General features: G+C 42.5%; 1 protein-coding gene across 6 annotated transcripts in view; it reads right to left on the bottom strand.

Moving 5' to 3' along the window:
- The window catches only part of LOC106896420 (A-kinase anchor protein 2), a 277,094-nt gene that overhangs the window by 148,225 nt on the left and 112,624 nt on the right, over positions 1-16,245 (bottom strand). For 4 of the 6 annotated variants that reach the window (XM_014956402.1, XM_014956401.1, XM_014956403.1 and 1 more), the window contains exons 4-6: positions 12,686-12,800; positions 12,050-12,071; positions 3,678-3,779 (exon numbers count right to left, since the gene is read on the bottom strand). In XM_014956402.1, the coding sequence (XP_014811888.1) occupies positions 3,678-3,779; positions 12,050-12,071; positions 12,686-12,800 (239 nt within the window). The remainder of the gene's footprint in view (positions 1-3,677; positions 3,780-12,049; positions 12,072-12,685; positions 12,801-16,245) is intronic. The other 2 variants (XM_014956404.1, XM_014956407.1) reach the window with 1 other exon arrangement.

The following is a 16,245-nucleotide window of genomic DNA, read 5'->3' as shown; positions in this document are numbered from 1 at the left end:
ATCCACAGACACTTATTTATGAATGACCACAGGCAGTGACGTGTTCGTGAAACTTATGGCGACCATTTCCACCGATGAACCTCAGTGGTATAACTGTGATTTGTCTTACCTGAGCACACCACAAACTGATGTGTTGGCTTTTTTTCCCTGACTTATTTTCAAGTGAGTAAAGAATATCCTTGCCCCAAACCCCAACATAGCTTTGTATGCTTGTATTTAAAAAAATCACGAACATAAAAAAGTTATTCTTGCTTTGATATATTCCCTCAGTCTTATTATTTACACACAGTAGGATTTTTTTTTCTGTATTTTTAAAGCAAAAGATTTCATTATTAACAGGAAGTTTATCATGACGTGCATCACGACGTTCACTGTCGCTCTGGACAGAAAATCTATGTATTGCTGAGTGGGTGCATGCTGGCCCCTGCAAGGCCACCTCCTCTGGCCCTGGGAGAGCAGGCTGCTAGGCAGCCCAGACAAATGGGGAACTGGCTGTCTATATGCTTTGTGTGTCTGCTCAGACCTTGGTCATCCCTGGAAGGGCTGTTTAGGTCAAGTGCAATGCCAGACAAACACTGGAGGATGGAGGTGCTGGTGGGTGAGGGAGTAGTGCTGCCTCTGAGTGTGAAGGGTTGCCGGAGGCTGGAGTGGCCTGCAAGAGCAAGGGTCTCACCTCACCTATTGCAAGCTAGGGGAATATCCTTAAGGACTGTGTTGTTTTACTACAGTAAAAGAGGTTTATGGACTAGCTGTGTCCACAGCTGTCACCACCCTGAGCACAGGATGCCCATTTTCACCAGGAAAAAGGGATATCAGCTTTCTGATCTCCCTCCCTGAGCCAGGAGGATGCTGCAGTGGGGAGAGCTGGGCTCTGCTCCATGGTGTGCTGCAGGAGGCCGAGGGGCAGCTGATTTATGCTGAAACAGGGGAGATTTAGGCTGGAAATAAGGAAAGACACTGTTGCCCCAAGGCCAGTAGCAGTAAAGCCCTGGAGCAGGTTGCTCCGAGGAGCTGTGGAAAACTGCATGGTGGTCCAGCCCAGAAAGCATGGACTTACTGGGGACTGTCCCAGCCCAGGAGCTGATGGGCAACTGTCCTTCAAGTCTCATGCAAGTAACTCTGCCCTGAAGCCTTTAATCTAACTTATAGGGGTAATGAAGCAAAAAGACACAGGTGCCACCATTAACACCCTGGAAATGACTCCCTTCTAGGTGCAGTTTCTTGAGCAGGGATGAGGGGAGTGGGAAAAGAAGAGGCATTTTGTTTATTAGCTTGTCCCCTGGGCCTTGGGTGAGTGGTCTCCGAACATCAGTTGACCTCTGCAGGACTGATCAGGCAGATATTACAGAGGTAAAAGTAGGGGTTGGCTAGCCCATGGTGCAGATGCTAAAACTGACACACTGGCAGGTTTTTGAGTGGTGGACAGCAGAACTGAAGCAAAGCTGAACTGCATGGGGAGCAACAGTACATCCAGAAAAATCACCTCTGATGGGCAGAACTTCCTGATTTGTCCTAAGCACCACAGCCCTGTAGAGAGGGCACTGCCAGCCCACTGCCGGGCTGCCTGCTACCTTCTTGGTGAGAAGCAGCATCCTGAGCTCTCCTGGGGCTCCTGTGCTTCTCCTCTTTGAAAAATAAAAATATTATCTGGGGGATGACTTTTCAATAAAGGCTGCTGATTTGTCCTGTGAAATAATTGAGTACCATGCTATTGCATATATTTTTAGTGCAGAAGAGGGTGCAATCTGCCAGACCCGCCCAGTTTTGATGAACAAATTTCGTTCATTCAGTAGTGTGCATTAAAAGAAGGCTTGTATTATGGGCCGGAATTCAGAAGCAGATGGGGAAAACCTGAAAGTTAAATCACCTAGACCTGGCCATATTTAAGAAGGGTTGCAATATACATCTTTTTATCTATGGTATGGAGTAGTGACAAGCAAAAACATCCTACTTGTTAGGAACGCTTTGGGCAACAAGTTCTACCACTGCTTGGAAGACCCTGTCCTACTGGCTGATCTGACCTAGAAAGTTAACAGGTGTGGTCTTTGTGGATTTTAATTTGGTTAATTTGCTTAAGCATTTGCCACTGTCAAAATTTCCTTTTAATTTCTTCTACTGTGATGTCAGCAGCAGTTTTTTTAAAATATTGACATAACATGCTGTTTATGACCTGCCCCAGGGATGACACTAAAGCTACTTGTGCAAGTAAATGCATAAATATATGTGATCTTCTTAAAAAGCTGTTCACTAGTGAAATGCATTGCCACAGGAGAAGTGAGTAGCAGAATCTGCCTTACCTACCTGTATGCACAATGTTCATTCTCTGCAGGAAAACCAAGCAGCCCTGCTTGTCAAAGCAGCTAAAAATTGAACTAATGTTGACTTCTAAAATGTCTTTATTTAACCAGAGCTTATTTACTGCAAAATGTGCTCTATCAACACAACGCAAAACTAACTGACAATAGAGCTGAAACTGAAAGCCGTACATGAAGATGACAGCCTGTATCCACAAGCACAAGTTTTCTGCACGAGCTTTAATTACAGCATAACATGATGCAGTGCTTCATGGCAGCAGACCAAAGGATCTGGCTTCTACCTCTTACATGGGCTCAGAGGCTGCTCACTAAAATAAAAAAGTCTTAATAGACTTTGAGCTTGTTTTATGATGGATGCTTAGAGTCTACCTTTGAGGACATATGCAGGTGCCTTGTCTTTAAGCTATTGCACACACATGACACTCTTATAAGGACTACATGAACAAGGCTTCTGGGTCATCTGAGGTATGAAAGAAATTGTTGCATTCTTGGTGTTGACAAAATGCCACAAAACACACAGAGGGAAAATCTTGCTTTTAAAACAGATCAGGGTAAGCACTGGTGGAAGTGAAGCTTTTGGAATGGCTTGCAACAGGACCTCTGAATAAAATGACATATCCTCTAGCTGTGCAGTGTCTTAGCTGCAGACATCTCTTTGCTGTGCCTGTTAACCCATTCTTCAAATAAGCCACCTTTCATTCACCTTTCATTCCCACTCCTTGGGACACCTTTTAAGTAGCCACCAGCAATTTGGTCTTAAGATAGGGAATACATTGTTTAGAAAAGAAGGGTCTTGAAAATAAGAAAAACATACAGCTTTTAACAATTATGTTGTCACATTTGAGACACATACTCAATCTGAAAAATAAGTGTTAGAAAATTCTCTATATGACTCCAAGCACAACACATATCGTAATTCTCCCCAAATTTTCCCCAAGAAGAAAGAATGATATATAAATAAGTATAAAATTACAATACAAGTTTGAAGCACGTATGGGGTCTTGTGAGTGCCTGTCTGACTCATTCATCTTAATGCAAGTTGCATAGGTTACAACGGAGGAGGCAAAACCTTGGCCTAAATACCATGTATTTGTATCAGCAGAGATGGAAAGAACTGAATGTTTCCACGTAAAAAAAATAATTGGACGCGTTTCCTATACTACTTTTATGTAGTTAAAACCACATTGTTTTGAGAGTGCTCACTGCTCCTCAAAAAGCCTTGACTTATTTACAAAATGCAAACCAAGTGGCATTTCCTGGCATTTAAATGATATGGGGACACCAGACCCATTAAGGTAATATAACAAAAAAAGTTCATGGCTACTGGACTGGTATTACAATACTTTGCTCCTTGAGACTTACCAGCTACTCTGCTTGCTCCGTCCCGCCCAGGAACTGGCTCTGCTGTTCGTGAATAGAGGGTTGGGAGTTCAGGGATCTGGGAGTAAATGTAATTTACTGCATCTGGTGTCAGAGAACAGGAAACAGTTAGATTCGTGCTACGAGCCCCAGTGGCTTCATTGCTTAGACAGCAGAGTGTTGTCAGCCCCGACAATAGTCACCGGAGCTTTGTACTAGATAATTGGATCAAAGCAAACAAAGTGCAAAGTCACTGTCGTGTGATTGGTGTTCAATAGACTAGCTGAGGCAGGAGGGAATGGGTCCAGATGACTCAACCCTTATGTCAGTTGAACACATAAAATTATTTGTCAGGAGGTTCTGGATTTATCAAGTCTGTGACCTTTAAAACGTGGGGGAGGGAGGGGGGAGGTAAGGAACAAACCTAACGTGATACCCAGAATACATGGTGTTTCAAACAGAGATATAAAAGCCTAAAAATGCAGGTGTTGGCTGAATGGGATGAAAGGCCAACTCTTTTGCACTGGTGGTTTCTGATACCAGTGAAGCAGCATTTGGCTTTTTGTTCTTAAAGCTGAAATTTGTTCTTAAATTTTGTTCTTAAAGCTAATAATGCAATCATGAATAGATACTGATAGGGTGTCTGATGTGACCTTCAGGAGGTATTAAGTGGCTGCCAGTTCTGCAGTGGCATCATTCATTAACAAACCCTGAACCAGTGCAAAGCTACCTTAAAGGACTTTCTTGTTTTACATTTGAGTTTATGGTTGTTTAGCATAAGCTAAATATGTTCTTTAGATGAGACATTAAAGAAATTTACAGATATTTACTGGGAGATGTTTTGTGGCTGGGTTAAGCAGAGCTAGATATTGTATGTTGTTCTGTTAGCATTCAGTGGCTGAGCTAAACACAAGAGCTCAGAGGAGAGATGTGAAAATAACGGATTTACAGTTCAGGCGCCAAACCGAAATGAAAAAAAATAATTAAAAAATCACATTCTTTCTTATCAACTGGAAATGTTTTCTGTTTTGTATGGAAACAGTTACATTCTGTTTAAACATAAGATCCTATCTGGTGTGAAACAGAGCATCGTTTTCCCTCTGAAGGTACTTTGCAGGTTATAATTTAAGTTGTTGAGGCCTTGGTATGGCCTGGTCCATGTGTCAGGGTAGGAGGCAGAATCTGCCTTCCTTCATGCCTCTTGTTACAAGTGGGTGAGATAGGAAGACCATAAAAGTGAACTGATGAAAGAAGAGAAAAACGAAGGGTCCTGTTGCAGGACTGCATCTGGTAAAGGGAGACACTTTCATCACGTTCCCTATGGGCTATTACCAATCCCAGAAAAAAACCCATGCTGCACCTGGTGGCATCCTCAGTGGAAACATGATATGTGCCACCTCTAATCCCAAAGTCTGCTCCTTTGGCAGGAAAACTGGTCCTGGTATTAGTGGAATGGTTTTACCACCTTCACAGCCTGCAGTGGCCACCAGTGCTGCTGGGTGTAGGAAGATAGTAACCACAGCCCCCAGGAAGACTCTCCATCCCTTCATGGAGCACTGTGGGTGACTCGGGTAAGGTGGTCCCCTTTCCCTCTTTCTGTGTCAGAGGAGAATAGCACAAAGGCATTGTGTAAATTCATTCCAGAAAGCCAGGAAATTAGTATATATATTCAGTTTGTAACAGATGAATTTGAAAAAAAACTCATCCAGGGAAATATTATTTTATTTCATACTTCAGTGGACAAATAGCAGTCTTGGCAAATGGGCTTTTATATTTTCAATGCATACTGTTTCCTCAAAGTTTTTTATTTTTAGCGGTAGAGCCCAGGAAAAATAATTGTTTAGGACACAGCTGACTGAGCAACAGCCAGTAACAGCTGCTTTCTTTTGCAGGGTTTCTTGCCTCTGATGAGAAATTGGTACAATGCTTGGCGTTGTTATTCTGGGAAATATCACCAGCAAATGAGCAGGCTATTATTGAAAACCAAAGTAATTTCTCAGAAGAAAGAAGTGGGGACTGTATTTCTGGGCCAGAATAAGAAGGCACTTTGTGTTCTGGAAATGGCAGAAATTTAGTCATTATTCACCCTGTACAGTGTAATGCTGGAACAGTAGTTTCAGTACACACTCATCCAGCAACTTGAGTGACAGACCTATCTGTCCACACATGGGTTTTATCAATGCAGACTTGTGCTGCTTAACAAATCATCCTTGCTTCTTTTGCAGTCCATGAGAATAAATAGACGTGGTGAGGGCAGAGTTCTCATCCCAGGGCACTGCAGGAAGCAAACTCTTTTGCAAGTGTTTGTTTTTCCCCAGTGCCTGTACAGGGAACTGAGCTGACCATCCTGGCAGCATCGCTGACGTAGAGCAGTGAGCAAGATGGTGAAACTCTCACTTTGATGCCGTACATGATGGTGGGCCTTAGTAAGTTGTGGGTTTTTTGCATCCTGCATTAGCAGAAAATATCTAGATAAATATTCATATTGTTAATATTGACTCAGTTTAGCAACTGCTCTGGATATTACTCTAGGATAAAATGTTAAAAAATTAGCTTCAGGGCTCCAGATAATCTCTCATTATTGAACTGAGAAGGGAATGCTGTGGTGGGGGTAGGTTTCTTGTGCATTTTCTTCTGAAACAAGTGGTGGTGCTATGTGTCAGAAATGGGGTATTGGTCTAGAAGTAGTTGGGGCTTGAATGATTGTGTCAGTTCCTGTCTCACTCCCCCCCAAACAGGACGAACATGTTCCTTTTCCTTTATCTCACTGGCAACAAGGTCTGTTTCATTTAACACCTTTAGAAAGGATGTAAGAAATCCATTTTGCAAGGAGTGTGTGAGATGCAAATTAGCATTTTGTTTGCATGAGAAGTAAGACAGAACATAAATTAAAGCATTTGAACTGACGGTATTCGGTATCTTAATTTCAACCTTTGATGAGTTATTAATATCTAAAGATGCCATAAAATATGCCTGTGGCTTTTTGTACTACTTACAACAAACTGCATTTTAGGACTTTGGCACTCTTCCATATTACCAGACAGACAAGTGCTTCAGAAAACATACGGAGCCAGATAATCCTTCAAGGGTGCTTGCACAAAACTAAAGCTTCAACTGAACCTTCAGAACTGCTCAGAATAGATCCCATGTAAAAGCTTGTGGCCAAATGTCAGACAAGCTCATTTTCCAAGGGCTGGATTATCTTTAAAAGGTCTGACTACCAGTAAAGTCAGTGCCTAAGGTCTTCTGCAAATACTGGCTGCCAGGGCAGGGCTGTTCCACCTGCAAAGCCCTCTGGGCTCTGGGGCTCCACAGGGCTATGTCAGAGGGAAAAGAGATTATGAACCTCCCACCAAGTTTGTAAGACCACAAACAGGAGTTTGAGCAGGAAGCTTTGCTAAAAGCTGAATAGCTTGACTTTGACTTAGTGAATCATTACTTAAACTATTGCACTTGGGGGTAGGGTCCACAGCTGACACCTGTATATCCACGAGCAACAAGGTGGATAAGCACACCTACCAGAGCCATAAGGAATGCTCCCCAACCCTTTCCAAAGGCAAGAACAGTAAATTCAGTCACCCCAAGTGTATGTGTACCAATGTATGTAATCTGGGCAACAAGCAGGAGGAACTAGAGCTCTGTGCAGTCTGAGAGATGTCATAGGAATTACAGAAACTTGGTGGGAAAACTCACGTGATGGAAAACCAAAATAACTCTTTCAGAGAGATAGGAAAGGAAGAAGAGGAGGTGGAGATACACTTTACATAAAAGAAAAATTTGAGTGTATAGAGGAGAACTCTGGAAACCATGCCAGTTCTGTTGAATGAATGCCTTTGGGTCAAGATTAGAAGGATCATCACTAAGGGGGATCTTATGTTAGGTACAGAATCATAGAATCATGGAATGGTTTGGGTTGGAAGGGACCTTAAAGATCATTGAGTTCCAATGCCCCTGCCACAGGCAAGGACACCTCCCACCAGACCAGTTTACTCAAAGCCCCATCCAGCCTGGCCTTGAACACTTCCAGGGATGGGGCAGCCACAGCTTCCCTGGGCAACCTGTTCCAGTGCCTCACCACCCTCACAGGAAAGAATTTTTTCCTTGTGTCTCACCTAAATCTCCCCTCTTTCAGTTTAAAACCATTGCCCCTCATCCTAATGCTTCACTCCCCGATAAAGAGTATCTCCCCATCTGTCCCCTAGGCCCCCTTCAGTTATTGGAAGTCTGTTATAAGGTCTCATTGGAGCCTCTCTTCTCCAGGCTGAACAACCCCAACTCTCTCAGCCTGTCCACATAGGAGAGGTGCTCCATCCCTCTGATCATCTTTGTGACCCTTCTCTGGGCCCACACCAACACGTCCATGTCCTTCTGGTGCTCAGGGCTCCAGAGCTGGATGCGGTACTTCAGGTGGGGCCTCACCAGAGCAGAGTAGAGGGGCAGAATCACCTCCCTCACCCTGCTGATCATGCTTCTTTTGATGCAGCCCAGGCAAGATACAGATTGGATGGGTGGTCTGTGAGATAATTAGAAAATTGGCTAACAAGCTGCTGTCAAAGGTTGGTGATCAATGGTTTTTACTCAGGTGGACAGAGGTGCTGTAATTGTGGCAGTCATAAATGCAGATCAAATAAAAAAAGTTCCTTAAAACCCTACAACTGAAAAACAATCTCTGTTTTTCAGAGTTTTTACAGGACATATGGAAAGCACTCTACAAAGATCTGTACTTGACTCCTCTGAGGACATGCTCATCTGTTTTGCCGTTGGGCTGCACAGCTGATAAAGATCAGAGCAGAGAAGAACCAGAAGGGTCTCTAAGTGGTGTGCTGGGAACTTAACAATGCAGACCAGTTTCCAGAGCCACAGCTTTACCAAACGTGTGCCAGTGCAAACCAAATTCAAACAGAGGTTTGTGCAAACTGTAGAGTTACTGTAATTGTGGCTTCTGTATGTTGTCTGAAGTATAGAGTCATAATAACCTCTAAATAACCTTATCTAGTCCAGTCCCTTGGCAATAAGCAGGACATCTTCAATTAGATAAGGTTGCTTAGAGCCCTGTCCAACCTGCACTTGCATGTTTCCAGCGATGGGGCATCTACCACCTCTCTGGGCAACTTGTTCACCAGTGTTTCACCACCTTCATTGCAGAAAATGTCTTCCTTATATCCAGCCTACATCTACTCTCTTTTAGTTTAGAATCATTAACCCTTGTCCTGTCGCAACAGGCCCTACTAAAAAGTCTCTCCCCATATTTCTTATAAGCCCCCTTTAAGTACTGAAGGGCTGCAATAAGGTCTCCCCAGGGCCTTCTCTTCTCCAGGCTGAACAACCCCAACTTTCTCAGCCTGTCCTCATAGCAGAGGTGCTCCAGCCCCCTGATCCAACAGGTCCACCTCCTTACTGTGCTGAGGACTCCAAAGCTAGACACAGTAGTCCAGGTGGGGTGTCACCAGAGAGGAGTAGATGGGCAGAATCACCTCCCTCGACCTGCTGGCCATGCTTCTTTTGATGCAGCCCAGGATGCAGCTGGCTTTCTGGTCTGCCAGCACACATTGCTCTTAAGTAGCAGCATATAGTTTGCATACAGATAGCCAAAGACTGCAGAGGACAAATTTAGCCCTGAGGCATATTCAGCAGTCAAGGGAGTTAATGTGGCTTTTATTTCATATATACATTGAACCATAAACATATAACACAGGGAATAAGAGCTCTCTCCATTGTTCATGATGTGCATGCAGAAGAGCACTACAGCGTGCCTGGTTTTGACTGCAGACCTGAGCAGCAACAAATGATGTCATTCCTAGCATCATCTCAGGCCTTGTTTAATGGAGAGTTTGTCAGTGACAAGCCACAAAGGAGCTGGGAGAAGCATGACTGCAGGTGACAGGACCATAGCCCCCAGCCTCAGCGTTTCTGCCCTCCTTTCTCTCATGTGGTGATCTATGAAGGCAAAGTGTGTTCTTGCTCTGGAAAATGTGGGATTTATGTTTGCCGTGCCTGAATGACTTAAAGCTCAGAAATGCTCATTGCCAAACACGACTGTTTTCTGAGAAGGGTAGGAAGGATTCAGAATCAATTGATCGCCCAGCGGTGCTCACCACCGCATCTATCTTCTCCTCACAGCCTTTTCCTGGACCCCCCCCGGGATCTGAGCTCTCTGTAACTGTGCTTTCTGCACACTCAAAAGCACCAACATCAACACCACCATATCTATGGCACAAAAGCATGCACAGGGACACAATGATGAAATAAAGCACTCTCTGTACAGTCATCACATTTAGAATAAAGGGAGGGATGGACACAAGGCAAACTAATGTGACATTTATGGGCTGGAAGTCTTTCAGGATGTGGCAGCAATTGAAGAAACTGCCCCAACAGGTTGGTGTTGGTTTGTGCTTGTGTTTTGCACAGCTTTCCTGTGTAATCCAATGGCTCTTACCATTTTCCTCTGCAGCATGTGTTACAGACGGTTACCAGACAGATGGCTGATCTGCTGCAACAAAGCAAGTTCTACATGTTTTTGAAGGAAGGAAAAATCTATGTGTTTTCTTCCTGCTCTGATCAGCTACCCTCACAGACTGTTGTCAGAGAGCAGAAAACAGAGGACCTACGCAGCTTCCCACCATGTGAAGACATAGGGTCACATCGTGCCCGCTGTGGGAGGGCTAACAGGACAGCTTGCAGCCTCAGTCATCCCTAGAGGAGCAGAGTATGGTACTGCTCAGAGGATGACCCTGGGCCACCTCAGCCTACAAGGACCAGCTGCTGAGAGGAAGAGACAAAATCTGTAAAGCAAGTGGTCTGGAAGAGAAGTGGTATCAGTTCACTTTGCTATACCCACTGCTCCCTCTGCTTGCACATTTATTCCAGGGGCACTCTCTTCTCTTTGGCATAACTTTGCAGTTTTCTGTTGCCCTTCAGAAACTATGAGCTGCTCTTGCTTCTGGTTCTGTTTATGAGGGAGGGATCCACTGAAAGCAGGAAAAATCTGGACAACAGCGAGGCTCTTCTTGAACCCACTGAAATACTACATCATTGTAAGAGAATACCTTTGAGGAAACTACCGCTCCGTATCTGCTATCTGGGGCTTCCTTTGGTTCCCGTTTTATCACAACAGGCATGAAGAGTCAGACTGTGTCTTATACAAGTCATAAAAGCTCCTGTGCACTTTGAGTGCCAAATCCTGTAGGCACCATTCCTCTTTTGGGAACTTACCAACAGCCGTGGTGAAACTCTGCATTCTGGATCTTTATTTACTTTGTGGTAGCCAATTTCAAATGCTCCAGAAGGAAGGTTGAGTTCTTACCATGGAGCATCCTATCTGGGTCTTTTTTTTTTTTTCTCTTGATAATGGGATTTAATGTAAAACTTGAATTATATTGCTAACAGAAGAGAAATTTTCTGAACTAGATCTTCAAGTTAAAAACAAAACTCTCTTACTAGGTCAAAGTACCCTCAAAAAGACAGCTCCAAATCAGATCACCTTCCATTGTGTCCCAGTGCTTTACTGTTAGGATCATTCTACATATTCTTCATCTATACTCACAGAACAGTTGGGCATGGCTTCATCAGCAGCTGTAGGAGCTAGTCTAGTATTTTGATATACTAGCTACCTCAGTATTTTGATTCTTGTCAGTTCAAAGACATGCATTGAGAATGAATGTCTGGAACACAGATTTATCTGCAGATGTACCAGCATGATATCCTCTCTGGGTCCTAAGGGTCCTGAAGAAGCACTACAAAGGTTTTTCTAGCTTCCTGGGAACAGCTTGTATTATTTGCTCACTCAGACACCTAAATTTATAGCTCAATATTTAGACTGATCACCTAAATTTATAGCTCAATATTTAGACTGATCACACATAGCGTGACACAACTAGGAATTATTACATCCTCATCCACCCATGTGAGGTTTTCCTTCAGAAGAAGCATCACACAGAGAATATCATTCCTCAGTGAAATAACCTAATTTTAATAGTTGCTCCTGTATATTAGAAATAGTCCTCATTGCATTTAACTGTGTATGGACCGAGCACGACTGCATACAATGGAGATGGTTGACCACAGAGAGGTGAAAAGGAGCCTGCAGTGCAGGGCTACCATGTGGTGAGGGAGGTCAGCAACACAGAAGTTGTATGATGTCTGTTTTAAGTCACGCTGCTCTTTCCCCTTGTGTGCACATAAGAAGAGGTGGAGCTCTGCCAAAGGAATACTGTTTCACCACTATAGCAAATACCAAAGAAAAAGGTAATGGCTCTAGCAATAAATCAGAAACACACAATGAAGAGAAGAACCCCCATTCTGTCAACCTCTGCAACAAAGCCACAGTAACAACCCTTGTTAAACCCAGAGCTGAACAATAGTAAAAAAGCACTTACCACCGTCCTGGTGTGAGAAACTCTGTGAAAGGAAAAAAATAAGACGTTGGGTTAAACCTTTTGTATTTTGGGTATAATTTGCATGACATGTTGATTTTTATTCTAGGCTTGCTTTTATGGTTCTTTGTAATTTTTAAATGGGTAACTGGGGATGTGGCTCCTCAGCTTTAGGCGCCATTAGAGCCGGAGGGAGAGGGACACGGTGTAACTAAAAGAACACTGCTGTTTGTTGGGGGATGTAGTGTTCAGAAGTAGTGTTTGTGGTTAATGCCACTATCTCTGGGTGCCACTGGGAGCAGGGAAGTTTGAGACACCTTTCAGGATCCTGCTGACATCTTCCAGTGGAGCCGAAAGCTCACATTGTTTCCCTGCAGATAAGCTAAGGACATAGTGCCTGAAATCACTCTTCCAAAAAAGCTGGAGTTGGAAGGGGAAATCCAAATAACCCGACCAAAATAGATCTGACACCTCTGTATCTTTTCTAGTCTTGGCCATCCGGGGTTGAGCAACATGCTCTGCAACTGCCCTCAGTTTTCCCATAAATGCATGAATTATAACTGCTGCTTTCATACAGTGCTAAGGGCCTGCCTTGGTTTCAATCCATACCCAAATGTCTTTTTTTTTTTTTTTAAATACCTTTTGCAAGTTGTCGAAGGATTTCTCTGTCTCCTTTAGTTTCTCCAAAATGATTTGTTCTTTGGCAGATATTTGGGATTCCTCACTTTCTAGTTTCTGTATTTCTTGTTCCAGCCTGCAGAAGACATACAAACATGCACATACACACAAAAATAAAACATGTAGAATTTTTTTACCATGAGCTATAGTTTCCTAGCGAATAATTAGCATTTCAAATGTCATCAGGAACAACTTTCACTCTTGTTGTTCACAAGTAGCGCATGAAGGGCATACGAACTATTTGTAAAACAGACAGATCTATTTAAAAGAAAACCAGTAATTCACTTACTATCCACTTCTGGAAAAGCATGTACAGATTATCTAAAAATATGCCTCATTATCCCTTCACCCCAATTCCTGTAACATCTCTCAGACATGAACTTTCATTTTAGAAATCACAGTACAGGATATAACCATAAATATGCAGTAATAGTTAGAGGAGTAGCTGTCTTCTAATGCTTCCGTACTCCAGACAATAAAACTGGAAACAGTTGTTGGAAGCTGGCAACCAACCAGTTGTGTTAGGAGTTTCTCTTGAACTAGGTTTTTCCCCACTCCTGACAATAACACTTTGGGGTATCCATCTGTGCTTTCTGCTGTTACTGCATGATACTGGGGATACCAGAGGCTTTAGGTAATAGGATACACAGGCTGCTCAGAAAATAAACTTATTTTCCTAGGCAGTAAGCATTCAGTACCCTTGTTTCTCTTGTTGAGACCTAACGGCCTTAAGATGCGTCAATTGTGATTTGGGATACACTTCTAATCAGAGTTAGATTCTCCATTACTTTAACTCAAACCTCCTTTCATTGACGTGATTTATGCAGGGGCAGGAATATTCCCTGTTTCTTTCTCCCTATTTTTATGTAGACCACCATCTTGATTTTCTCACTTTTGACCAAAAAAAAAAAAAAAAAATCCAAAAATTCTGTAATATGAGCTACAATGAGCACTTTTGAACAGGGATAGTTGCCTAAATGTTCCATTGTCTACAGGAAGGACTGTAGCTGCTGTCAGCTTGTTGGACCATATTTCTTTTAATGCATGAGATCAGCATCGCCCAGTAGTTTCGTTACCCTGCTTGCTCCTGCCTTTCTGCCACCACTTCTCAAGAGAAGGATGAGGGCACTGATTCAAGCTAAGGGGACAGACACATTTTTGCTCTTTCCCAGCCCTGCTCAGCACGGGACTTCATTAATGCTTGTTCTATCCCAAGGCAGAGGGCAAGGAGAAGGTGACAGTGAGTGAGCAGGCAGGGAGAAGGGAGGGATGGATCGCTCCTTTCAGGGGCTTGACAGCTTGTGAAATTCATGTGTCTAAATATAGATGCAAGGATCTAACTTCAGGCACACACCTGGGAAATTCTTCCCCACTTCCTAATTGTGCAAGGATGAAAGATGTGTGGCACTTGCTGATAAAGCTTTTCATTAGAGTGAGGGAGAAGTGTCACAGCCTCAAGTTGTTGCATATGGAAAAAAGGCAGATTTTTGTTCTCTTCAATTGTGTGAATACTTAATAGTCTCAAATTCGTGGCGGTTTGGCGAACCGCCATTTTTATCTCTTAAAGGCAACCCCCTTAGCTCCAAGTTGAAATGGCTTAATTTCAGTGATTTTAAAAGGAACTGTTGAGAAGGACTGTGCCAATCCACTTAATGTTTTATCCAAATTAATACAAAATTTTAAAAATGCAAAATATTTTCAAACAAAATACTTTGTTTTGCTGAAACGGAGCAATTTGATACAGAATGCATTTCCCCCCTTATGTTATGATTCAGGGAGACAGCTTTCAAAAAATACTGTTTCATCTTGACTTTTATTCCCAGGAATTGTTTTAAAGCACCTAGTGAAGTGAAAAAAAAACATTTTTCACTGGGGTCAGCCATTGCCATGCTCCTACTTAATGAATTTAGAAGTCAAAAGCAATGTGCCTTCTTTTCCTTCCCTACCTCTGCAAATGACTAGAAGACCCACAAACATTTATACCTTGCTGATGAACATATTTGAAATATTCTATTATGCTGTTTGGTGAAACTACATTGTGGAGCTGGGTGAGTTGTGGTTTACTGGTGTGTTTGTTTTCTTCCCAAGTGAATTACTAGGCAGAATTTTCAGGATACATATTCTGTAGCCTAATACATTTTGCTCTCTATGTGAGAAGGGAGAATGTCAGTGAATACAATTCAGCAACAACAAAATGCAGGGGAAGATAGAAGTCCATTTTATTTCAAATATTCTGCACATTAGTTAATAATTTATGACAATGAAAACTGTGAGCATATGTGGTGTAAAGCAACTCATTTGATGTTAGTAAGGTTATAAACAAGTAGAGTCCTTTAATTTGGGGTGATTCTAAGTGCACCACTTTTTTGTGCACCAGCCTAAAACTGTAGCAGCCTTGTTATTAATTGCTTGGTCTTCCAGAGTAAATTTGCTTCCAATGTATGCACACGTGTACTTGCACGTGCACACGCAGGAATTGATTTGATTTATATTTTCTTACTTTCTAGCTACTTGCTCTTTTGTTTTCACTTGTTTATGTCTCCTCTATCCTCCCCTCCTGGTTCATTTCCTCAGTTCCTGCTTCATTTGTGACAACCTACCCTCACCGATGCAACATTTGGTTACCCTATTTTGACAACATCTTGGTGGTTTTTTTTTTTTTTTTTTTTTCTTTTTTTTTCTTTTTTTTTTTGCCCTGAATCCTTTCTTCAGTTCCTCTCAGAAGTGGTACTAACAACTCACTAAAGAGGAAAGAGATGGAGACACAGCTGCCACGATTTAGAAACAGGGGTGAAGTTGGTAGGGACACAGATTTCCTACGTAACACTGAGTGAGAATACATACATACTCATCCCATAAGACAAGTCACCCTTTTCCCCCTGGAATCACCTCAGGTAGAATGAGAGTTTCCCATGCCCTGTGTAGAATGGATCTGAATTCCTAATTGTGTAAGGAAAAACATGGATCCTTCATCCAGAATGTACCTGTTACATAGCACAGGGGTCACATACCAAACATTAATAGCCACAGGAGGTTGCTTTATACCTTTTTTTGCTCAATTTTATACCACTCTTCTTGGTACTCGCTAGGCTTAAAGGCTGAGGTAATGCTGCTGAGGTACTGAGGCAACAGAAATACTCAAGGGCACAGTTTCCATGTGAGCTGTTGTATACATTCATCAGTAAACCACCTGGGCACCACTGACCTCACTGGAAAATTTGGACCTAGAGTCTTCACCACTTCCTTTGGGCTGCCTTTTTACATAGGGGCCAGTAATGTAGAAATTAAAATCACAATGCAAGCCAAAGGGGTTTTTGCACCCTTTTTTTTTTTTTAATTTTTTTTTTTTAGTGAGCTTTGTATCATCAGAATTGCTGAGTGATAAGGAGAACTGCCTGCTTTTTTTATAGTAACAAGATACAGCAGAGACATGCAAATTTGGCCTGAAAAACAAAATGGACTTGTATCACGTCTGTTTTGACCAACACTTATATAATGGTTTAAACAGTAATAAATCCATT

The sequence above is a fragment of the Calidris pugnax genome, unplaced genomic scaffold (genome assembly GCF_001431845.1).
Source record: "Calidris pugnax isolate Ruff unplaced genomic scaffold, ASM143184v1 scaffold262, whole genome shotgun sequence".
In the NCBI taxonomy this organism is placed as follows: domain Eukaryota; kingdom Metazoa; phylum Chordata; class Aves; order Charadriiformes; family Scolopacidae; genus Calidris; species Calidris pugnax.
This window is presented reverse-complemented; position numbering and strand designations above follow the sequence as displayed.